Source organism: Procambarus clarkii, chromosome 22, assembly GCF_040958095.1.
Source record: "Procambarus clarkii isolate CNS0578487 chromosome 22, FALCON_Pclarkii_2.0, whole genome shotgun sequence".
Classification (NCBI taxonomy): Eukaryota; Metazoa; Arthropoda; class Malacostraca; order Decapoda; family Cambaridae; genus Procambarus; species Procambarus clarkii.
Window position 1 is genome coordinate 2,839,336 of NC_091171.1, and position 26,420 is coordinate 2,865,755.

Here is a 26,420-nt window from a genome sequence, read left to right on the forward strand (position 1 = left end):
GCGACCATAAGAGTCAAATGCTAATACTCCGCCCAGTAAAAAAAACACAATGGGCCCGCGCAGGAATAATAATATAAAAAAAAAAAAAAAAAAAAAAAAGACCTCCCGACAGATTTTTTATTTAGTAAGCAAGTAATGAAAAGGCGGCACCAAACCGGGGCGGCTATGTAGCACCATCAAATGTGCAGAATAATCAGAGGGGACAAATTTATTAAGGTAGTATTCCTGTGCTATAGGATGTTTGCACTTATATTTCTTTCCCTGGAATCTTTTCTGTATCCAGTCAGTGTTTGTGCTACAACTGCACTAGGACAGCCTTTTATATTCCTCAAATTAAAAATATCCACCTTAGAAGTATATCTGAAGCCTGCTGGGTTCTTATGCACCTTATCATACCAACAGTAGCAGACAGGGTAAGGGGCTATGCAGACTTCTGCAAGATTGACATTTTGCAAATGGCAGACAACCTAATTTTTTACAGCTGTGCTCTCAACAAAACCGACTTTTGTTAAGTATGCAACTTTACATTTATTTTGTGCAATTTGCAGCACTATCACATTCAACGAAATCATTGGAGCTCATTTATGCACTTTATATAAGTCACTGCCTCCATATACCTATACAAACAACCTTAATTGCCTTATTATATGACTATGAAGCAAATAAGTAATTATCAAAAGAAGGCACCAAACCGGGAAGGCTATGTAGCACCATCAAATGTGCGGGATAATCAGAGGGCGCTAGATATCACCAAGGATGCCAATACGAGAACAAAAACGCACAAGGCGAACGATATCAAAAGTATCAAGAGTCGCCAAGAATTGTCTTAAGTCACATTGACAGTAAGATACAAGCGCACACTACTTTAAACCACAGATTCTAACCTTCAAGAAAAGGCTTTCAGTACATTAAAAAAAAAAAGCTACAATTAAGAACTTAAACCTAGTTTCAATGATGCTTTAAGTTTTCCACAAAAGGAATTAGTTATGCCAAAATGGTTAACCATGTAAACAAAAAGCCAACTTCCTCCCGCTTTATTGTAATCACAGTAACATTATATAGTAAATAAAACCTTATTATATATCTATGGTATGTGGGTCATGTGATTACAGCTTGTCCAGGTAGTTGGTGAGGTCCGGTAGGCCTTCCTTCAAGCCTTTCCTCTTCCTGGTTTCCATAACAATGTTGTAGGGCTTGCTGTTGGCTGTTGCATCCATGGGGTTGCCAGGCATTTCTTGCCAATGATCAAACACACATTGAGGGAATGCCTGACCACCAGTATTTGAACGAAGGTCGGCAGTAAATCCAAAGGACTCATTGACAGGAAGATGAGCCTTGACAACAAACATGGGTGTACCCATCACTTGCATTTCTTCAAATACAACACCACGCCTCCTGTTTAATACACCATAGATGCCACCTACAGCAGCTTCAGGGCACTGAATCTCACAGAGATACACTGGTTCTTGTAGGCGGGGCTCTGCTGTAAGAACAGAAGCATAAAGTACACGGCGAGTAGTAGGAATGATCTGGCCACCACCACGATGAATAGCATCAGCATGTAGAGTTACGTCATGAAGGTTGAAGCGAACAGCACGCATGTTCTCATCACAGAGTACACCTTCCTTTGTAGCCCACTGGAAACCAGCTACACATGAATCTTTGATCTCATTAAGGTACTGTACGCCCTTTGTCACATCGACAAGAATATTGGCGCCAGTCGATTCTGGTCCAAATGTCCAGATCTTCATAGCATCAGTGGCATCAAATTTATGGTTTTCACAAAGGAACGTCTTCCTGGCCTTGGGATCATCACGTGGAGTAACTTTACCATTCTCAATATCATCAGCCAAGCCATCAGGCATAGGAAGAGCCTTCATATACAAACGGTTGTGCTTGTTAGGTGATTTTGACAAACACAATTCTGTCGATTCTGCTGAAACGGTTTCCCTGTATGATACCACGGGATCAGTCTTCTTTAGGGGAATGCAAGCATGGTCTTCTTCTAGATCCTGTAAAATATTAAATGTCAGATTGAACCAAAGGCCCTTCAAGTTTCCTCTTAACCCATAACATTAATCCCCTCCCGCCCTCACAAACAAATGATATTGCATTATTAACTATAAATATGTAGGTAGCAATATTGTCAGAACACATGCAGAAATACTTTAAATGTTTAAGACCAAAGAACTGATAAAACCTAATGATGTAGCTACAGAACAAGACTAATATAGTACAATCTAAACTCCAATTTATTCTTACCTTTAGGCAAATCTCAAGATGCAATTCACCAGCTCCTGCTACAATGTGTTCTCCAGACTCTTCAATGATACACTGTACCATGGGATCCGACTTGGAAAGACTGCAGAGTAGAAAAAAATGTTAACATATATGACAATTATAAATCTCAAAAGCTTTCTTTCCTTAATCTTGTTCAACATTGGCAAAAATTATTCAACAGGTTATTGAATAAAATTCGGACAATGTAAATTTTTTTCTTCTTCCTATGGAAAACCGAACAGGAACACCTCCTGGCCAGTGGCAAATTGGAAGATTCACAAACAAGACTACCTTCCTTGAAGGGAAGGATTACAAATTCATTTAGTCCAACCAATCAAGGACAGCATGTCTAGGACCTTAAAGGTATGCATCTTATTAAAAACCTTGCCATGAATCTTATTAAAATACCCCTCCCCTGATTTACTTTCCACATACAAAATTTATAAGAGCAAGGGAGTGTGAATGTGTGGTGAACAAGTAGGTTTGGGACGGTACAAGTGTATAAAGTGCAAATAAAAAACTGCTAAATTGTGCCATTCTTTTGTGACATGTGACTATTTATGGATGGTTTATTTAAACTTACAAGGTTTATACAGGAGTTCAGGCACTATGAATTTACCATTTATGAGAAGGCAATATTACTGAAATGCCAACATTGAATGCCCAAAAGCCTCAAGAGCTCCAACACATGAGTGGAAGTAACAAAGCAAGCATATGCAAAACAATCTTTTGTAGGTTATTCAAAGTTTGTCTATTTTAGGACATTACATTAGTTTTTTGGGGCAAATATTACTCTAGGCACCATCCCGCACTTCATGCTGCATGAATACTATGTATGAAGATATGGACCTAGTGTCACCCTGCATTTGTACACATGAATAAACTCCAACATGTTAAATACGTGATTACCTTTACATTGCACATCTACTGTGCATTTACACTGCTTAGCAAATTATAATCCACAAGTTACTTGCTAAACAGGCTATGTAGATTCAATTGTCAAGGCATGCACTTTAATGAATTTACAAATTAACCCTTCAACAATAAAGGACGACGTTTTATTTTGTTCACCAAAGTGAGTTGCACAGACTTTCACTAGAAATCAATGGAAATTGAATTCTGCCTTGAAATCTTGAATAGCAAGATCTGACACATGATTACCTAATAGTAATAAACCTCATGCATAAAATTAAGAATGAGCATGCAGCACCATTATGCCCAAATATATTTGTCAATTTCTTTATCTTTCCAAGATTTAAAATTACATTGCAATGACCAAAATTACAGCAGCATTATACAGTAACAGATTTTAAAATGTATAATTCCTTTAATGAGTATTTCATTAATTTACAACTATGGTGAACCATGGTTGAAAATCAAACTAAAGAATATGCTGGACTACCAATTTGAATATCAAGTACTCTTAAAACGAAATTAACAGCACCAAGTTGTTTAATAAAATGACAATTTATTCCATGTGAAATCTTAACACTTTCGCCCGGGCATGACGCAGCATTGCGTCATCCGTTTACTGGCGGTAATACCGGGGATGACGCAGCATTGCGTCATCCACTTTAAATAATCGCCAAAAATCAGGTTTTTATCCGATTTTTTGGGGACTAGTTTTAAAATGTGCGCCGATGTCTTCCCATTTTCTTTGTTGAGCCTCGTGGCCCTCAGGTGGCTTGGCACACGCCGTGGGCCCATTCTTTTCGCTCCACTGTTGTGACCAATGTCGCCTCCCCTCGCACCTCAAACGTGTGAACATTTCGGCTATTTTCCGTGGCTATATTTCTTACTGCGGCTTTAGAAACTATCTACCCTTACTCCACGATGGATAGTGATCATGAACAAGGCCCTTCCAGGAAGAAAATTGCGAAAGAAAGGCTTGAAAAGGGAGGGAATTGGGAGTGTAGCTGGAAGGCGTCTGAGCGCTCACTCCCGGCTAACGCGTGGCCCGTCTTCAACTCGTCGGCGGTTGGAGCGTGACCAGGTTTTATATTTTATATGCTAATGTTCCTCTAGAGAATTCTATTGCGAACCCATTGAGACCAAAATGAAAGACCTATGACAAAAATTGAGGTGACCAGAGTGAAAATAGTGAAAACATTTTATCGCGTTTGCGCGCTCCTGGGTAACTCGTTCGCACTTTGTTTGCTGCGGGTAAATAGCCGGGCTTTTGGAGTTTATGTACATTTAGTGCTGTAGAGAATTCTATTGCGAACACAATGATACCAAATTTAATCTCGTAGGACGAGAATAAAGGTGAAAGTTGAAAAGAGTACACACTTTTCAGAATTTACGCACGCTCCAGTGACACCCTGGGTCCCATATCGCACTATTGAGAGGTGGCGTGCGGGGTGAGCGAAAGTGTTAAGCTGCACAAGGACATGTTTAGCACTCCAATATACAGCATGAAAGTGGAAGATCCAGAAACATCTTTATGCATGGTATCCAAACTCTTGTAAATATAACCAATATCAAACACTAGCATGGCAGAATTTGGGAAATTGACAACATGCCCATGCACTCAACCCTGGGTCCAGACTCACCATTCGATATTTAAATAAATGCAAAGTGCCCAGTAGCACTCAGTTTAGTGTAGAGGAATATCTTTGACACGAGGGAGATACCAGATGCGCTTAAATCAGTAGACATAGCCACTCTACACAAGGCAATGAGCTAAGCATTGACAAAGAATTATAGACTAGTTGCACTAACATCCCACAAAAGTTTTGAGTGATCAGGAGTCAGGTCACCAGTTTCATGGAGACCAATGACCTTCACAACTTAGGCCAACATGGATTTAGAGTGGGAAGATCATGCCTCGGCTACTTTACCACTACAGCAAAATCAAGAGGCATTTGAAGGAAAACAGAATGCAGATGTGGTAAACAGACTTTGCAAAGGCATTTGATAAACCATTATCAAATGGTGACCATTAGTGATCACACAATGGTGTCAATGGGAATAACTGGTAAAGTAGGACAGTGGATACTCACTGTTCTGTTTGACAAAATTAACAGTAGACCATATAAAATAGAATGCAAGCGCAGTTAAAAGCATTGTACCTCAGGGTACAGTCCTTACACCACTGACTTTCCTTATTCTTATATCAGATATAAACAAAAATAAAAGTTACAGCTTCATATCCTTTGCAGATGAGAATCGGCATGAAAATTACCTCTGCTGAAGACATGGAAAAACTACACACAAAGTTTGACTGGTCAGCAGAAACTTAACTGTTGAAATGATAAATTCCAGGTACTCAAGTACAGTAAAAATGAACACAAATGCAATACAGGGTACAAAATCAAATTGCACATAGTAGGAAAGCAGCATGTAAAAGATTTGGGAATAATGATGTTTGACGACCAAACGTTTAGGGAGCATATCCAAGCAAATATTGCGTCAGCCATAAAAAGATAGGATGGATTACGAGAACTTTAAAATCCAGGGATGCCATCACAATGGTTGTACTATTCAAATCACTTGTGCTGTCCCATCTTTAACTGCTCAGTACTTGCTTCCCCATTCAGAGCAAGAGATTGCTGGAACAGAGGGAATACAGAGAACATATACAGCATGCATAGATGCAATAAAGCTTCTAAATTATTGGGAGCATCTCAAAGCTCTCCAAATGTACTCGCTAGAAAGACTAAGATAATAGTATATCAAATAATAAACATGGAAAATACTGGAGGTCCAGGTCCTAAATCTACACGGTACATACTGGAGTGAACAATATGGAAGAAAATGGAAAATAGACCTACTGAAGAGCAGGGGTGCCATTAGCACAATCAAAGAACTCTATAAATATCAAGAGGTCCACAGTTCAACAGCCTCCCAGAAGTATAAGAAATATTGCCAGAACAACCATGTACATCTTAAAGAGAAATCTAGATTTTTTTTCAAGAAGTGCCAGACCAACCAGACTGGTGGATATGTGGGAATGCAGGCCACTTCAAGCAACAGCCTGTTGGACCAAGCTCTAGTCAAGCTTGGATTGGGGAGTAAAAACTCCCAGAACCCCAACAAGCATATCAAGCTGGGATATTCTTCAGAATATCCTAGCCAATAAAGGAAAATAGGTTCACATTCAAAATATACAATTATAGCTTTACAAATCAAGAACCAAGATAAAATACTAACCGTTTAAGACCTTCAACAAGCTTGGGGAGGTCAGATGGATTCTTTGGCTCTACAGCCACACGCACAACAGGCGACACGCTGAATTTCATAACTTTCATGTTGTGGGCATCCTTACTTGTTGTAATGGTACCAGTCTTCACTAGATATTGATCAACACCAACTAGACCACAAATGTTCCCTGCTGGGACGTCTTCGATGGCTTCAACGAAGCGACCCATCATCAAGATCGACCTCTGGATAGATTTTTCATAAAGATCTTCCTTCTTGCCAGGGACAAAGTTAGGTCCCATGATGCGCACTTTCTGACCACTGCCAACCTTTCCAGAAAACACACGACCAAAGGCATAGAAGCGGCCTTTGTCTGATGTTGGCACCATCTTTGATATGTACATCATAAGTGGGGCCTCTGCATCACAATTGCGAATGCCTGTGCAACAGGCATCATCAGATGGTCCTTCATAAAGCATCTCGGCACGATATTTCTGGGCAGTTACTGGAGAAGGCAGATGGATGGTAATCATATGGAAGAGGGTATCACCAGCTGGTAACCAAGTGCGCATTACTACCTTAAGTAGAGGCTTTCCTTCCTTATCCCTGTCCTCAACAGCCAACTTGATTTTCAAGGTTTCCAAGAGCTTCGTAGTTTCGTCTTTCTGCAATAATTTAAAAACTCAAATTCTGAGAACTCAACCACAAAGAAAAAACATGCATCAATGTAGTTCTCATCTAGTTGACTCTACAAGTAATGGAGGGTAAACAGAAAAGCATCTGAAAATTTAAGTGGTAAATGCCTCTTAATAATTAATATTTCATATTAATTACTAATATTACTCAAAATTTAACTACTAACCACATGCAAGAATACATACCTTAAAGTTCATTATAGCATCAAATAACTTGAAGATGGGGTCAAGGATGTAGGTGTTGAAGGCACGCTCATTGTCAGAACTCTTGGTTGTTGACCACTTCTTTGTCTTCTTGTTGAAGAAGTTCTCACCCCACAACCTGCAGGGAGAAAGTTAATCCAATTTATATTAGACTATTCTTCTAACAGTCTAAATGCCAATTAATGCTCCACACTCTTCTAGTCACTTTTATATACCCTGCAGCCCTCTTGGCTGCAGTTAAGGGGCCAAGAGGGTTCAAAGACGAAAGTTGTTCAATGTCAAAATTTTTTACTAGTTGTACATGAAAAGGGCTGCAATTGGTCCAAGTGTCTGTACTGTAACCTAAACAGAAAGCGAGATTTATTTTTTTTTCAAAGATAATAATACATTTTCAAATGAGTTCAAACCTTGCACCTTTTCAGATATAACCATTCTATGACTTTGCTGACAGATTAGCATATAATAAAGGATATGAAGGAGGGGATTTTCCAAAACATCTTTAGCTTTTCCTAATACAAAGTTAAATTTCCCCCAAAAAATTATGCAAACATGTCATGTTTATTGCCATTTATAAAATCAATAAATGAACTTGGGGAAAAAGGGCTTCCTTCATATTTTAGAGAAACTTTACATATAAGATGTAAGTTTCATGTAAATTTAATAAAAATGAATGAGTACCAAGTCTTATTACTTGAAAAATAAATTATATATTAAAGTCTAAGGTGCTGCCATCTGTAGCTGAGGTTGACAACTAATTTCCTGGGCCCCTTGGCCCCCTTACAGATAGGCTCACGTGCCATCAGGTGTACAAGTTTCATGCAAACCGTCCAACAAGTGAAAGTGAAAAAAAAAAAAAATTTTTTTAACTTTTTTTTAATAAAACTTTTAATACATGCTATTGTGATAGTCAGACATGATTTCAGTTGACACTTATTTGATAATCTTTTTTGACCATTTTTGATAATTCAATATTTTTTCTCCCTATTTGTGCAACGATGCTAAGACTTGGACCAGATGAACCCCTTTCCATATACAACTCTTCAAAAAAGTTTGATTGAAATCGAACCAGTTTTCAATTTTTGGCATATTTGACTCTTGGCCCCTTAAAGTTAATGCCAATTCTTCCTCTAATTGGCAGGCTCCAAAGATGCAGTCATGAACTTTATAACAGTATGGTGTATAGTCTATGCTATAATCTGAAGCACATGAATCCATTTGTTTACTGGTGTATATAAACAAAAAATCGGCCTTTTCTTCCCCCAAAAAATATAAATTAATTTTGCTACATTCGGATTAACCCGAAGATTCAGGTTACCGAAATTTAAATTACCGACATCTTTTAGTATTCTAATGTGTAACGGCTAAGAAACCATATTAGAATAATTTAACCCTTTATTCAGGCATTTGTTTTGATGTGATTTGTAGCCTGGGTGAACATGTGGCCAAAACTACTTGCAAATTAAAAATGTGCAACGGAAGGTTGAGGGGGAGGGGTAGGAGGAAGAAAGTCACATGATAAAAGTAACATTACTAGGGCCAATGTGTTCAAGAGAATATTACTACACATTAGGACTACATTTATTCAAAATAGGAATGCCACATTCCAAATACAGTACATGTAACATACTATGACGTATCAATCCCAATCATTATCTCTAGCACTACTTAGTTCTGTAACAAGCATTTTTTTCCTTCAGAAGTTAATGTGAACAAATACCTGGCTATAAATATTAAGTGTTAAGAGCAGGTAATTCTTGCTAAAAATGTGTTTACCCATACTAGAGAAGTGCCAGTGAAATAACTAGGTATAAAAGCATAATTCAGCTGTCTACACAAATTATTCAGAACACTAGCCAAACCCTCAAAACATATAAAATGGTTCCAAAAGTCAACTTACTTGTTCATAAGCTTGGCAGCAGGAACTTTGAACATGCTGGCATAGATATCAGCAAACTCCTTGACAGAGAAAGCCCAACCATGAAGGCCAGAGCCAAAGCCAACAGAGCCCTTGCTAGGGTCCACACGCATCTCTCCCATGGGGCCAGCATCATCGTTGTAAGTGGCAATGATCACGTTCACATTCTCCACAATACGCTGCAGGGTAACAAAATTGCATTATCATTAAAAAAATAATCACAGTTTAAGACCAAGAAAAATATTTGTAAATCATTTTTATCAAGGATGAAATTTAAAACTACAATTTGATTGTTCTGCCACCCTATCAGGCTAAGAAATAGCACAAGAATAACTACTTTCTACTGACTCAGAAGATCCCAACCGAGATAAAGCTCTTACCAAGTTCAGATATCAGTGAACACATTGCTGGTTACAATGTTCACAGGAGGAGACAGACATACAGTCAAGGTTTTGTTCATCTTATGAAATAACCTCGAGTTCCTTTTCAAAAACTTTTAGAAAAATAATATTTATGATTCAGTGATAGGAAGTGGATAATGGTATTAGTCTATATTTAACGATGCACGTAGTATATTAGAAGCATTTTGCTGCACTAGACATCAGTCTGCTTGTATTGTGTGGCTATGCTGTGCTCCAATTTCTTTATCGCATCCACAAGAACTGCTTATTGGTTCGTTAAGGTGCATAAAATGTACACATTGTAAATTTTGTAATTAAAGTTTTTTGTTCAAAGAATATAATATCGGGCAAGTGAAAATGTGCACATGTTCTATGATAATTAACATTGAAAGCCCAATGCACCACTGAAATCATTACAATGTTCTATGCATGCTACAATTTTACAGAAAATGTGGAACTAGGCTGAAATTTGATATTTTAAAAGTTATTATACCCACCAGAACTGCTTATTATTTTGTTTATGCATAAAAATGTAGATATGATTACATAATTCAATAACTACAAAAACAGGTTTTATTGTGTTAAGTACCTATTGTGACTATTGTCAACAGTCAGATTTCGTTCAGTCTTAGCTTTTAGATAGATAGCAGTATACCAACTTAAGGATTTTTTAAAATGAAAATAAACTTGTATTTTATTAGGCCTAGTATAACATGTACTATATTAGGCCTCGGATATCATGTATTAGGCATAAGCCAGTAAGGATAGGTTTAGTTTAGTTTGTAAATGCAACAAAAGGGTTTGTCCAACTCGGTTCACATTTCAACATTTTAATTTCATTGTATGTCAGTATATATATTATGGTCCTCATCATTACTACAAGTACTGCCAAAACAATAGGATGGGCTGGCTAAGCATATTAAGAACATACAAGTTGTAATTGAGCATGCCAATGTTTCACACATTTTTAGGCATCAATTTCTCAAATGACCATTGAACATTACTGGAAAAACTAGAAAATACTAATCTAACAGAAATAAATGTATCTGTGGCAACTTCTGCCCCCTACATTGGGGCTGGCTTTAATGCCCTTGGGGTAACCATTTCACTCTTTAATCTAGGGACTTCTCGGCTCCACCACAGCCAAAATAATTTCCTGCCCCCTCCATTTTAATTAAAAGAAAAAAATCAAATAATTTTGTTTTTCCCCACACTATCAAATGCTGGGGTAACCCCTAAGCCCAAGGGTTAAGCATGAAGCCCAACCACTCCATACAACTCCACACTAGAGTAAAACAGTTATCACATTTACTTCAATGAATCTGTTCAGTTCTTTCCATTAATAATATTTACTAGATCCTGGTATTGTCCTCCTCCACTTACACCTGAAGAATAAGGGGTTTACCCCATATTCAATTTTGAGTTACTCAAGCCCAGCCTGGGCATGTCTTGCGAGGTAGTGACTGACAAGATATGGAAGAATTAGGGGTTAACACAATAGCCATTTTACCTTACCAGGATACAAATTGCAAGAGAAATGTATTCCATCAATACAATTGATCAACTTTTCTTAATAAACAATTGTCTAAAATTTGACAATTACATTATACTAAACTACTTTCCCTAATTGGGGAAGCTTTATATTATATACACAGATCATGCACCCTTTATCCTTTTGGCAAGACTTTGCATGAAATTTAGACTGCTTCACATTGAGACCATTTAACATCTGCTCTGCTCCAAACTTTGCATTTCTAGCAATACACTCTAGTTATAGTAACATACCTGGAAAGTTTGATAAAGTTCCTCTTGCTCTAGTTGCAATTCAAGTAGGGCACGGTCCATCTTGTTCATGAACAACACAGGCTTAATACGTTCAGCAATAGCCTGACGGAGAACAGTTTCAGTCTGCACACAGACACCTAGAGAAGAAAGTTCAACCTTTAGAAACCACAATTACTAATTTAAGCCATACTATAGGTTGATCAGGATACAAGATGGCAGTTAATACATTGACATTTCTGCATTCAGGTGTAACTCCACGTTATGATTACACAGTAATTTCCAAACTATTTCCTCAAAGTCCTGCTATACCCATAGGGAAATGACTAACATTCTCACCAACACTGGTATGCAAATCTTCATAATACATAATTACCACATTTCCAACATTAGCTGGGAAAGCATTAGGCCAAAGAATTTTGTAAAAATGTAAAATGCTCAAATCACTACAGTACAGCCATAATTAAAAGTGCCAGAGACTTCTGCCATCATTATTATCCCCTGGTTACACCAAGACTTACCCTAACATCCATCTGGAGACACGAAAATACTTTTTTTAGTCTTCAAATTTGATTAAAGGTAAGTAGCCTCATGTATAGTGAAGCACCATGGAACCACCTTGATCAGTAGTGCCTATAACACTTCCTGTTTAGCTAATGAGAGCAAGCATCCAACATGCCTTCCCTATCCAGGGCAGTTGCAAGCCAATGACAGGCCAAACCTAGCTCGGCAATTTGTAAGTCTTTCGAACTGAACTGGGCACAAACGCTGACAATTTGAACAGCATTTTTGGCCAGTTTGAAGCTTTTATTAAATTGGCCAAGAAAAAGTGCCAACATGAACCAAAATCACAAGCCCTATCGCTACTCACAAGACGGAGAATTGGTTAAAGGCAGAAAGTAGTATAATCAAAGCCAAACCAAAGGAATTTGAGCCCTGCTCCAGAAGTGTTATCTGGGAGACCAAATTTATTCTCAACCCCAAAGTTGTGGTAGAAGTTTGCTGAGGAGTTGCTAATTAATGCTACACACATGCTACTACAGCACATTTGGAAAGTTATCCATGACAAGGTAACAACCACAGGACATCCAACTGATAAAATATCACACACCTGTAATGAGGCAGCAGACAGTGCCAGAGGTAGGAAAATACACAGTACTTTTGCTAATGTTTTTTGTAGTTTGGTTGCCAATATCAGGTAATTTCTCCTTGCACAGAACATGATGGGTTATTAGTATTCCAAACTAATATTTATACATTTCCTCATTTAACCAAGATTTTTATACTATACATGTATACATGTTCCAGGAGAGAATAGTAGTAAACTTACAGGTCTATACAAATGGCCGTCCTTTACTTTTAAGATAATCCCATAGGCTAAAGTTTGACGACACGACTTCACTGCAAAGATATTTGTAGAGTCCGAAATATGATCCAATTATGGAATTGTATCCCTGCACATACGAGTTTACTTAAAGATTATTTACATTCAGTTTATCAACTGATTACTTTGCAGGTCTTAACATTTTGTTTTATGCCCAACTTTAAGGTGTATTCAAGTTCAAGTTGTTTTGTTGGCACTGTAAATACTCTTTTACGCACCAGACTCGCGACCTCTCCACTATCCCAAAGTGGTCCGAGCGTTTCACGGGAGCGCGCATAAATTCAGAAGTGTATACTCTTTTCAACTTTGTCACCTTAATTTTCTTCCTACGACATTCAATTTGGTATCTGTGTTCGCAATAGAATTCTCTAGCGGATGAAATGCATACAAGCTCCATAAGCCCGGCTTACCACCCGCAGCAAACAAAGTGTGAGCAAGTGACCCGTGAGCGCTCGAGGGATAAAATGTTTTCAGTCTTTTCACTCTGGTCACCTCAATTATCATCCTAGGTCTCATTTTGGTATCAATGTGTTCGCAATAGAATTCCCAACAGGCCTATATGCATATAAAAAAACGGCAGCGATCTCCACCCGCCAACACGATGAAAACAGGCCGCGGTTACAAGAAAGAGCGCTGCACCACCCCAAGGCGCTTCTCACTATGAAGAGTGAATAATCTTTTTAACGTTGTCATCTCAATTCTCGTCCTAGGTTTTTCAATTTAGTATCAATGTGTTCGCAATAGAATTCTCTACAAGACTAAATGCATATAAAGGCCAAAAGCCCAGCGAGAAAGTTAGAGCATGTTACCCGGGAGCGAGCCAGAGCAATAAAATGTGTACACTCTTCACTTTGGACATCTCAATTCTCGTCTCAAGTCTTTCATTTTGGTATCATTGTCTTTGCAACAGAATTCGCTACAGGAGTATGCAAATATAAAGTCCAAAAGCCTGGCATAGCACCCACAGCAAACAGAGAAAGTGATGGAGCATAATCCCAGTGAGCACCAATAAAATGGGTATTCTGTTTTCAACTTTGTTACCTCAATTCTGGTCCTAGGACTTTAATTTTGGTATCAATGTATTCGCGATGAAATTCCCTACAAGCGCATATGCATATATTGTGCAAAACCTCCCCCCCCCCCAAAAAAAAACTACTGTTGCCGTGCTTAGGACTCAATGTTGAGTCCTAGCCGGACTTGCCCCTGTTTTGCGGAGGACTCAATGCCGAGTCGTCGTCGCCGGGCAGAAGTGCTAAATGTTTGGCAATCTATAAAAAGTAACATGGGAATTCCAATTATTGTAAATTTATTGTTCCAGGCTCCTCGGGCAACTCATGGCTGACTTCAAAATTTTCCAAAGTTATTTGTTGGGTTACAAATATAAATTTGTTAAAATTAATATGAACACTAATGAATTATCTAGATAACTGAAGCAAAAGCAAAATTATTTACAATAGCTAATGTGTTAGTGATCAATATAAACATTAAATCTTCACAAATGATAATTGGACACATTTCAGTGTCATAAGTGTTTAATATTCATTTATTAATTTCATTACTTTGCATTTTATCAACAGGTATTGCTCACCGTAATTTATTAAATTTATTTTTAAGCGAGTTATTCATAAAATTACATTACCAATGCTTCATTAAAAATCAGTATTACGTTCAATCTGTGTGTGTGTAATTGCTCACGAGCCAAATAAATTTATCACTTACAGTTATCTAGCGATTGCCAAAGTATTTATACAATCTCCAAAAGAAACTTTTAAAATTACCCACTCAACCTTCTGACATTCTTGTTTGTGCCAAAGTAAGAAAGTTTTATATCCGACTTTTGATCATTCAAAAAGTGTTCAGTCCAAGTGACGACTAAAAAATTTCCAGCCTACAACACCCTCCCAAAATTACTGAAATTCTAAGAATGTAATTGTCCTTCAACCAGATTTATTGTATCAATAAATTGCTATTGTGAGAATCTATGTGGGGCATCACCACAAAAAGACATTCTATCAAAGTCCTTATTATGTACATTTGCCAGGCAAGCTATGTATAGAGTACATTCACTGTGGTGTAAACAATTCAATTTAACCAAAATTGCATTTTGATACCAAAATGAAAGACTGAACACTAAAATTGATATCAGAACAGGAAAAAAAATTGTGATGGGCATCCCAAATTTAAAATGTTAAAAATAACATTTATTGTTCTATTATTATGGGACTAGTTTTAAAATATGCTCCTTTATACTGCGAATAATTTGACAATATGAAATGAAAGATGTAACATGAAAATTGAGATTATCAAACTGAACGAGTATACACATTAGGTTGCCGTGTGCCAATTGGTGCTCATTCACACGTAACAGTCTGCCGACTTTAGGCTTTGCTGCGGGGGAGTCGCGCCAGGCTTTTGGATCTCGCATGCATACATCCCTGTAGGGAATTCAATTGCGAACACATTGATACCAAAACAAACAACGTAGCACGAGAATTAAGGCGAGTATAGTGAAACGAGTTTACACATTTGTGTGTCACCACACACTCACCCGCACCACTGGGAGCATGACGGCAAAGTCTGCGGTAAGCAAAGTATTAAGGATTGGTACCCAGTCAATCCTCCCCGGCCAGGATATGAACCCAGTCTTAACACGTTCATGAAGCGCTGGGCGAGTGCTTTACCACTACACCATGGAGACTGCACGTGTATCATTAACTATTAATGATAATGGTTAATGAATTTTTTTTATTATGCACGCCAGGGGAAAAAGTGGAAAAAAAAAAAAAAAACATGTATCTGCACCAGCTATGTGGGAGGGGGCAATGAGTTTCAATATTACTCAAGCACTATGGAATACAATAGAACTAGGGGAAATTTATAGGATTATGTTCAGCTAAGTTTTTTTTTCCCCCTTGCATGGGCACTTTTGTCAATGGCCTCTATAGGCTCACTTCAGCATTAAATTCTGGAAATTCTGACCAGCAGAATTATTGCCTTGACTTTACAGCATTTCTTATTCGCTATTACATTCAATAGAAGTTTACATGCCAATAAAAAAAAATGCTAAAGTAAAAACATTGTTTTAATTCCAGCTGCTATAATTAGCCTACCTGAACCACCCCCTCCCCTTCAAGATAGTTATTTGCCAAGTTTTTTCATAGGTCATACAACTTTTCTTTTACTCTAATTTTATAGTCTGCAAGTTAATGAAGGCAAGTTCAAAATGTTTAAATCCTTATACCAAATAAAACTTTGTAAATTCTTTAGTTTACAATACTACAGCATATGTGAATATATTCTTATCAATATAATCCATTTTGTATCTATTAGGCAAATTTAACATTCAACTGAATGATACCGCCTCTAAAAATCCTGACATCAAATAAAAAAATACTAAATGAAAGCAAGAAAGCATCAGTCATTTAAACAAGTCATCCATCCAGTCATAACCATGACTGGATGGCTGGCTAAAAATATTAGTAAGAGCTTTCCCTGAAGTAGACACCTGCATACAGTCCAGTAACCATTTGCACAAACTTAAAATAGTTTATAGAAAATACAGCCTCTATATTCATCAATTTTGGTTATTAGACAAATCTGAATAATATTTACCAGACACACAGTCCACCACAACAAGAGCACCATCAGTAACACGCAGGGCAGCCGTCACCTCCGATGAGAAGTCCACGTGACCAGGTGAATCGATGAGGTTGACAAGGAAACCACTCTCACCCTTCTCCCTTTGGTCAGGGCTAGTAATTAAAGCCATGTTCTCTTCGCCTAGCTTGAAGTACATCGAGATGGCGCTGTAGGAAAACACATGCTAATTAAACTGCATAAATGTGTACACATCTCTGTAAATAATCATAAAAATCAGGTGTCATTAGTCGAATCTGCGTGATTCACTAATCACTCATGCGAACGAGTTGTTCATCACTATAACTTCTTTAAAATGCTGTCAATCTGCAAATAGGTACCATACCGATTTAACAAGTTAATCCTTCAAACAAAATTAATGTTACAAAAAAAATTATACCAAGTATTTATTTTATGGCTGCTTGGTCCTAGTTTCATTGCAGGATTATAAATTAAGGTATTCTGACAATATGATTCTTAAAAGGTATCTACTACAATTTTGTAGTAAATACCTTTTACTCGCTGGTATGTAGTTTCATAGCCTATGGTTAGAAAACTTGTCACAGCAACCCACAGGTTATTTAAGCACAATGCCAAATTTCTGCAACTGTTTAAAATATATAAAAAAGTACTTGGGAAGTTTGCTACTGTACTCTAAAGCATTTGTAAATTCCGTTTTTCAGCTTTACGCACCTACTACATAGGCGTACAGGTTCATTTCATAAACATCACTAACCTAACTTGCCTATTACTACATGCATTTTTTTTAGGCAAAGTTCTCATTTTATACAACTTCACAGCTGTTAGGGGGTCAAGATACTAGTGTGTAGACCAATATGCAAGGAACCCAAGAGATTATGCGCAGAAAAATTGCGTGACTACAGTATTTTTAGTGCTCTTCATCAGGCCTAGTTTCCCAAAAGCAGGAAAATGTGTGTAGTAATTAGCCTAATTTAAGATCCTGTTTCTAAGGATGAACATGCTAGTTCAAAACCAGAGAATGAAGACCAAATTACTATAAGCTTTAAATGCACTTATTTTTTATCATACTAGTTTTGACTAAACCAAAATTAGTACTCACAATCTATAAAGCAATAACTGTTCTTGCAATACTAGTACTTACGTAGACTTAATGGTAATGCAACGTTCTTGCTCATCTTTGCGGGTATCTGTAAACCGGGTTTCACCGGCACGAGAAGAAGCAATGATACCCGCTTTTGAAACAAGAGAGTCCGTGAGAGTAGATTTTCCATGATCCACATGAGCAATTACGGACATGTTACGAATATTTTTCTTTTTGTCCATCAACTCACGGATCTCTTCCACTGTGAAGTTCACCTGTTATAAAATAAATTGGACTCTATATAACCCAGGCCAGCAAATCACGACAGTGTTGTGCAACTAGTACATTAGGAAATATGCAAGTTTTTGTTGGTGCAATTAACCTGCAGCAAAGGTAGTAATTGTGGTTGGAAGACATTGCATGGAAGGTCAAGTAGGCTAGCTATACACATTTACACAAAGCTCAAAAGGGTCCTGAAAGATATGCCAGTTTATATAACCAGATTCTAGAGGGCAAGAAAATAGGTTATACAAAATCATTAAGGAAATTTTGAAGCAGTCTAAATACATATATAAATATATCAGAAAGGGACCACTTCCAACCACTGCACCTACTAAGAATTTAATCGTAAAATAATTTACTTTAATAAATGCCTTGATATAAAATGATTGCTTGTTGGGAAAGTGTAAGGAGGTGCTCTTGTACATCAACAAGGCACCGAAGGCTTTTCCCCATTATTATACCTCCTTTATCATTCACAAACAGCTATGAAAAAGCTGTCTGTGCCAAGAAAGAGGATTAAAATGAGTTACTTAGAAAGACTTACCCTCCATAGCTGGACACCACAAAGTAGTTGCAGCATAATTAAGCTAACTGCACTATGCATGTTACTTCACTTTCTTAGAAGTTACAAACTAGCCAAGTTTACAGGCTCTAGAGCTGGTTTTAAACCTGCTGACCACTTTCATAATGGCAGCAACTCACCAACATGTAGATTATTTAACACGGGTAGACATCCCAGAATACCCCATTAATGTTTGTGAATACAATAACCAGTTTTACACACTACTCCACCTGGTAAAGGATTAATAAACCAATAAAGTGCAAAAGTAGATATTTTAGATTTAAAGGTTACAAATTCTTAATGGGTAGCAAAGTCCTTATGCTAGGCAGTATATATTTGTTTACCCTCCAAGTGTCATGCACTTGACACTATTTATGATATGGGAGATTGTTTTTGTTGTGTTTATATTTTATGCTAAAATATTCAAAGTGCTGGTGTGATGAGTGCATAGATGGAGTCATGTGGACAGCGGACAGGAAGGAATACCAGTGCCCACTTTCACTGATAGTTGGATGTAAAATCCATGTCCGGTAGTCTGGTTTGTTCTGGATGCACATCGAGGATTCCAGGTTCGAATCCCGGGAAGGAGGGAAATGGTTGGGTCAATTTCTTATCAATGCGCCTGTTCCCCTAGCAGTAAGCAAGCATTCAGGAGTTAGTCAGCTTGCTGTGGAATTGCATTGCATCCTGGGCAAGGTCAAATTCAACTTTGGGGGGATGGGCAATTTAAGCCTAACATGTATGAATACACTGGCTGTCTGTCCCCCCAACAATGGATTATGAAATTACTTAAATTGGTATTTAGATCCAGCAGAGCCTGAAGATTTAGTAAGTGAAGGATTTGGAACATTTTAGAAATTTAGTGTCAAAAGAATAACATCGGCGGCCTATGTGAGGCTGGCTAACATCAGGACTGCTTTCAGAAATGTGTAAAGAATCCTTCAGAACCTTGTATACCACATATGCAAGACCAATCATAGAGTATGCAGCCCCAGCATGGAGCCCGTACCTAATCAAGCACAAAGACGAAGCTGGAAAAGGTTCAGAGGTATGTCACTAAGCTAGTCCCAGACCCAAGAGGCACAAGTTATGAGGAAAGGCTGCGTGAACTGCACCTCATGTCGCTGGAAGACAAGAGCACCACATACAAAATTCTCGGGGGAATTGACAGGGTAGACATATGTATTATTTAACATGGGTGGTACACACAAGGGGAGACAGGTGGAAGCAGAGTACCCAGATGAGCCACAGACATTAGAAAAAACTTTTAGTGTCAAGAGTAGTTAGTAAATGGAATGCACTAGGGAGTGATGTGGTGGAGGCTGACTCCATACACAGTTTCAAATGTAGATATGATAAGAGCCCGGTAGGCTCAGGAATCTGTACATTAGTTGACAGTCGAGAAGCGGGACCAAAGAGCCAAAGCTCAACCCCCCACAAGCACAACTAGGAGAGTACATGGATCAACAGGAGCAGGAATGTAACCACTTGTGTAAAAGTTTGAATCAAAGGATTCCTCAAGTATCACCAGGAAACTTGTGCAATACTGAACAAGTTGTATTTAGGTAACTCCTAATATACATCATATTTACACAAGTTAAATTAACAGAACAAGTGACTAGGTAGGCTGGTAGAGGGAAGAGGTTGTGCCATACAAGTGCAGCTGTTTAGATATAAAACCACAGTACAATATGCATATTGAAAGTATAAGGGAAGGTGAAAAATTAAAACTAGTGCTTAGGCTTCTAATATGGCAACTTTTCTTTTAGTGCTAATCCACTAAATCCCAGAAATGCACACAAAAAAAATTAAATCTAGGTTCCCTTTTAATACTAGAGATTAGTTTGTCCAACCAAAAAATTCAGTTGTCTCAACACCACTTTAATATTCAGGTGTCAAAACTTGCCAGTATATTTGCAACAAGCATGTCAAAAACGAACTTAAAATTTACAGGTATTTGTCCTTGGTCCACCTTAGCATGGTCAAAGTAATGACCACAAACATTTCATTTTGTTTCTGCCTGAACTGTAAAAGCAATAGCTCAATACAATCAAACTCCTTAATAAACAAACCCAAAACTTTCCAAAAACATTAATGTTATGAAATCTTCAGCCCGTCTTGTCTGCTGTACAGGTTTAATCTGGAAGCTTGATTTTGTCAAAAGTTCAGGAAAAACAATACTATGCACCCTGCAAGATTCTTGTAAAATCTGAAAGCCCCTGAAACTTTTGTCACTTTAATAATAGTATTAGAAGGCACCAACCCTTGAATATTTGGCAACTAAATTTTGTGGCAGGAACTGTTCTTGAACCCATCACTAATTTTTAGCATTTCTTTTTCCAACAAAAAATTTACTGAATAACGAATAGCATAGTCAACTAACTAGGGGTAAGTGCTGTCCTTTGAATTCACACACAGGTAGTGAAATATGCAACTGTGCATAAATGTAGAGATAAGAATCTTACCCCCTGTGTAGGGAGTGGTGGAAATACTGCTGCAATATGGTGACATCTCGGTGATTGTCAAGTGTAGAATAAAGCATGATTGTACAGGGCATCACCAATATTTCCAAATTCCTTTTTTTGTATATACACAATTAAGAGCAACTCACAAGCCATACCAACTAATTCATTGTCAAAATAGGCAGGGGGGTCCAGCAAGCAAAGCTACCAAGCAAAGTTATCAACACTAAGCCCCAGTTGCACAGAATACTAGTCAAAAAGTTATCACCACAGCGCACAACCAATTGTACCAAATACTTTTGGGTGCACTTTACTTTAAAAATGAGCAAAGTGACAAAGTAGTATTCTAGTTTAAGATCCTTAAATTAAGGTTAACCATTAAGCATGACTAGTGCACAACTTTCTATATACATGGAAAACAAATTGCATTCCATGACCTCTAATAAAAAGTTTATGCACAGTGGTTTACATATTATAAGAGGGTTTACATATTTTATTCGACAAATTCCAGATCAGATTCAAGAAATGGGTGGATAGTGATGTTCAGAATCATCCAGAAGAGAACAGCAAATTCTTCATGATGGTATTTGCAGTAATAGAATGAAGCCATTAAAAAAACTAGTAAGGCAAGGTAGAGCAAGCTAGAGCTTTAGTGAGGATGGGCAGTACATAAATAGTAATTAAGATTATCAAACATCTGGTACCGTATGAACAAAACATTTATGGGTCCCAGATTAAAATATCTGGTCTTCAGTGGCATGGACCTTTTAGTTTTCTGAAAATTAATTTAACTATGCTGCATATTAACAAAGGAGCCAAGGTCACTACAGTTTGCAAGACATTACACTTTATATATTCAAAATTCTTACATTCTTGTGAGGCCACTATAGCACACACCATTTTGGGCAGGTTCATTATCCCATTTCTTCCCTGGAACACAACCTGCCAAGTCTTAAATGATAATATTTCAGTGCAGAGTTAACAGGCTACAGTTAAGGATTGGCACAGTCAATCCTACCCAGACCAAAGCGCTCGAAGTGCCGGGAGTATTTTACCAATGTGCTACGAACCCTGCACAAACCAATTTCTAGACGTTACTGGATGAAAAGCTAATTAAAAGTACATCTCCAGTGAGCAACTTTTCATTAACCCCAGTCAGCTAATAAAATAATAGCAAGAAAATGGTAACACCTTTCGTTACTGTAAGTACTCTTACAAGCCAGCCTCACTGCAATCACTAGCTCACTGAATATGGATAATTTTAGTTGCCCCGTTACAAAAATTGTATGTATGCAAATTTAATAAATGTAATTATGCCAGGTTGTGTAAGACTAACCTTTCAGTCTTTGCTGTATACAGCATTATGAGGGAGCCTCGGGGGCATGAACAAAGTTTATAACCCAATACCAAGAATTTATTAATATGCTGATGGCAGAATAAATAACTTGGCAGTTTGATAAAATGTAGTTATGGTGGTACCCATTCAACACCAAGTCATGCAACAACTTAACGTCAAGAGCCAAGATGCCAAGGCATTGAACGCCTCGGGTACACAAGTAACTATGCAGCCAGGACTTTGGACGTGTGTGAACATTTAAAAGACAAGCACGCCTCGGAATAAACCACAAGGTTGAAAGTACACATGATTTTGGCCACTCTGGCCAAAACAAATGTGGCTAAAAACACTCCAGCTGTTTTTAGCCAAACAGATGGAGTGGCTAAAAACATTAAAATTGAGGATATAGGCCAAAAAATTAAACAAGTGCAAAGAAATGAAATTTGTACATAGCCTGCAAGGTTAGGAATTTGGTTACTGGAAATAACTAACCCATTGGCTAGGACATTTAAACTGTTAAATATTTGAAGTCTTAACCTTCAGACCAGCCACATTGTTATAGGATGTCCTCAATATTGATTCTGGACTACAAAAGCACCACCTGTGGACCAGTTCAGCAAAATGTGGCTTTTTATACTTCGGTGAGTTTTTTCTTTGTTTACCTTATTCTCTGGCTATTTCATGAAAATGCCATTTTGTAACAAATTTAATCCTCAGGTGGGGGGGGGGGGGAACACTCATACCATACATTTATTGCACACACACACACCATTGTCAAACAGCAGTCAACCCATCTGGTGAACGAGAAAACCCATTAATGCAGAACTTATCACACGAATAAAATGGCCTAATTTATAACAATGAAGAACTAGGGGGTTCAGATTATCTTAAAATATGGGGTACTGGAGGCATGCTATACAAGTCTAAATTCCTCCCCCCCCCCCCCTTTTTAAATGGGTGCCCATGTGATGGAAGAAGCCATTAATGGGTGAGCCAGTCCCCCCCCCCCCCTTCAGCGATCAATAGTGTGGAGGGGGCCACACCGTACAGTATGGCCCCCACACCACACAACACCAGTCCTCAAAGACGGCCATATCTACCAGCTGGGAGGCCAGCTGGAGCCCACCCAGCTGGCCCACATAACTACGCCTCAAGACCTCCCACTAGATGTGCCAATGACCCAACACAGTCAAGTGCGCCATATATCCCACCTGGGCTATATTATACCCCTCCTAGCCACGGCCCACACAGCCATACACAGCCAGCCATACTGGTCAGCCTGGTGGCGTATCGACCAGCCACACCACAGAGTAACGTGGGGCGGCCGTCCCGGAACACACCAGATGGACGCCGCCGCCACCCACCATTATTAACACATTTATTACTTACACTAGTCTTAATTCACATGCTAAAACACGTTTATTGATAACTACGGTAGTTTAATATTCACTTATTGGCATACATTTCCCCAACACCGGCCTTCAGGGCGCTGGCCACTGACAGCCCCGCTGGCCTACAAAGACCCCGTCAACATTTTACAACTTTCATCAAATAATCTTTCGCCTATTCACTCAAATGACGGGTCTAATACATTGCTGAAAGAGTAAGGGTGACAATGGTGGGGAGTAGAGGGGCCGCGGACACTTACCATCTTGGATGTTTGGTGGTAAAGGTGACACAGTACAGAACACAGTGGGGGCGTCTGCTGGTAACGCCGAAAAGGACCAACTGGTGGAGGAAGACGGGTGACGTCACGCTGCTGGCTTCCCCGACCCGCCGCCAGATGGCTCTCTCTTTGCCGCCAAATTTATCGTCCCGAATATCTTATTGCTCATTTCTCCGTTATTATATTGCGTATTGTTCAATAGCTTATTTGTTTGAATAAAGATATATGTTCTGTATAAACTCGTGCACATTGCTTTACTCTTGTTGTTATAGAACGTCTACGAAAAATATAAATTAAATATTTTGTGGTAACGCTACATGGCGGAGTTGCGCCATGTTGGATTATGACAAACATATTGCACACTGCACTATTTTTGAATCAAGTGGTGCAATACTAGTGTTTGCATTTGTGTACAAGATATAAGACGTACTAACAATATGGAATGTATTTACTTATCAGTTCTTCTCGGGTAACAAATAGCGCTAATTATTTATCTTCTGCATACTCTAGAACCATTGTTTCATTGACTGCGTAATTGAAAGTTCAACTACACTTATAGCCTATCAATTGTGACAGCCTATAACTCATAACATATTAATTGTGACACTAGCTCTCCACATATGTCAGTTGCTTAAATTACAAACTGTACTTGTGGTCGATCTCGAACCCATAATTGTTGGTGTGATGATGTACATAATTTGGTAACTAGCCCATCAAGATTGTAACTTGCTTAGCTAAATGAATTGTGGGGTTCACTCCCCGAGCCCATTATGTGCCTCTGTAACCCTTTCCACAGCCGCCCACAAGATGGAAATGGAGTGCATAATAATTGAACTAAACTCTGCTAACTTATAGGCTAACTGCACACCTTCGTGTTTAAGTTTAGTTTGTTTATTATACGCCCTATAACCATCCTGTGAAATGGTGTGCAAGAGTTTACAGGCTCATGAACTGAGCCCTAACACTTGTTTAGTATATAAGCAAGAATTACAGCACTGATGACCTATTCAAGTGACAAGAGTCGCGTCAATGTCACCTCGTCTCACAGGGGCAACAATTGCCCATGGCAATTGTTGGGTATGGGCAATTGCCATGGGCATATACGCACCACACACCATGGTGTGTGGTGCGTATATGCCTACGAGGCCACAACTGACTTGTCGATATTTCAGAACTAATTATTTCTGCTTCATTTAAAATTATGACAATTATATTGTGCAGACCTTTTCTAATCCTGTATTTAAATCTGTGTCTTGTTTTTTGTCAACATTACTTGTTAATTACTTCACATTTGCTATTACTATATATCAAAAAGCATTGCACGTTATTTTTCTTGTTCTTATCTACTTAAAAAAAATAACTTTATGTATATTGCTAAAGCAGCTATAAATTTCTCATTTAATTGTCAATGTTTTTTAGCACTTATCATTATTCAATTATGTTCCCTTATCGCCCTAAAAGTTAAGTATTCCCTAATAACAACTGGTCGTTCTTTTTATCCTGTTTCTTTTCATATTATGCTCCTCTCCTCCTATCAGTTGCAAAATGTTTTGAGCAATGTTGATGTTCGCCTGCTTCTTGTTAGTACTCGGTGTCTACCTCATCAACCCTTTAATCAATCAACCCCTAAACAACCCATCCTCCTGTTTAGATAGTACCTATTGTGACAATCGTCAAAAGTCACGAATCCGTACTTATTTAGCTTTTAGATATTGTTGATGTATGTTGTATTTAGATGTATGTTGTATTTAGATGTATGTTGTTGTTGATGTAGGGGCGACCACGATCAAGGGGTCGGAGGCGCCATAGTAGTATACTAACTCGTAAGGAATTCTTTTATAAAAATGAAGCTAACAAAAAAGAGATATTCCTAGGCCTAGTATAACACACATATGTACGCTATTAGGGCCTCTGATATCATGTATCAGTCCTAGGAAGGTTAGGTTAGGTTTGTTTTGTCTTTGCAACACAGGTAAAAAATAGTTTTCCGGTTTGTCCAACTCATAAGAACATAAGAACATAAGAACAAAGGTAACTGCAGAAGGCCTATTGGCCCATACGAGGCAGCTCCTATTCTATAACCACCCAATCCCACTCATATACTTGTCCAACCCGTGCTTGAAACAATCGAGGGACCCCACCTCCACAATGTTACGCGGCAATTGGTTCCACAAATCAACAACCCTGTTACTGAACCAGTATTTACCCAAGTCTTTCCTAAATCTAAACTTATCCAATTTATATCCATTGTTTCGTGTTCTGTCCTGTGTTGATACTTTTAATACCCTATTAATATCCCCCCGGTTATGTCCATTCATCCACTTGTAAACCTCTATCATGTCACCCCTAACTCTTCGCCTTTCCAGTGAATGCAACTTAAGCTTTGTTAATCTTTCTTCATATGAAAGATTTCTAATTTGGGGAATTAACTTAGTCATCCTACGCTGGACACGTTCAAGTGAATTTATATCCATTCTATAATATGGCGACCAAAACTGAACTGCATAATCTAAATGGGGCCTAACTAGAGCAAGATATAGCTTGAGAACCACACCAGGTGTCTTGTTACTAACGCTGCGATTAATAAATCCAAGTGTCCGATTTGCCTTATT

General features: G+C 38.2%; 1 protein-coding gene across 1 annotated transcript; it reads right to left on the minus strand.

Moving 5' to 3' along the window:
- Positions 1-1,019: 1,019 nt before the first annotated feature.
- Positions 1,020-23,919, minus strand: eEF2 (eukaryotic translation elongation factor 2). The gene is made up of 9 exons (XM_045740688.2): positions 23,791-23,919; positions 17,561-17,775; positions 16,414-16,607; positions 11,421-11,557; positions 9,217-9,413; positions 7,302-7,437; positions 6,433-7,085; positions 2,263-2,362; positions 1,020-2,012 (listed from the first exon to the last, which is right to left on the minus strand). Exons 1-9 carry the CDS (start codon positions 23,791-23,793, stop codon positions 1,107-1,109), a joined length of 2,541 nt encoding a protein of 846 aa, XP_045596644.1. The 5' UTR covers positions 23,794-23,919; the 3' UTR covers positions 1,020-1,106.
- Positions 23,920-26,420: the final 2,501 nt, after the last annotated feature.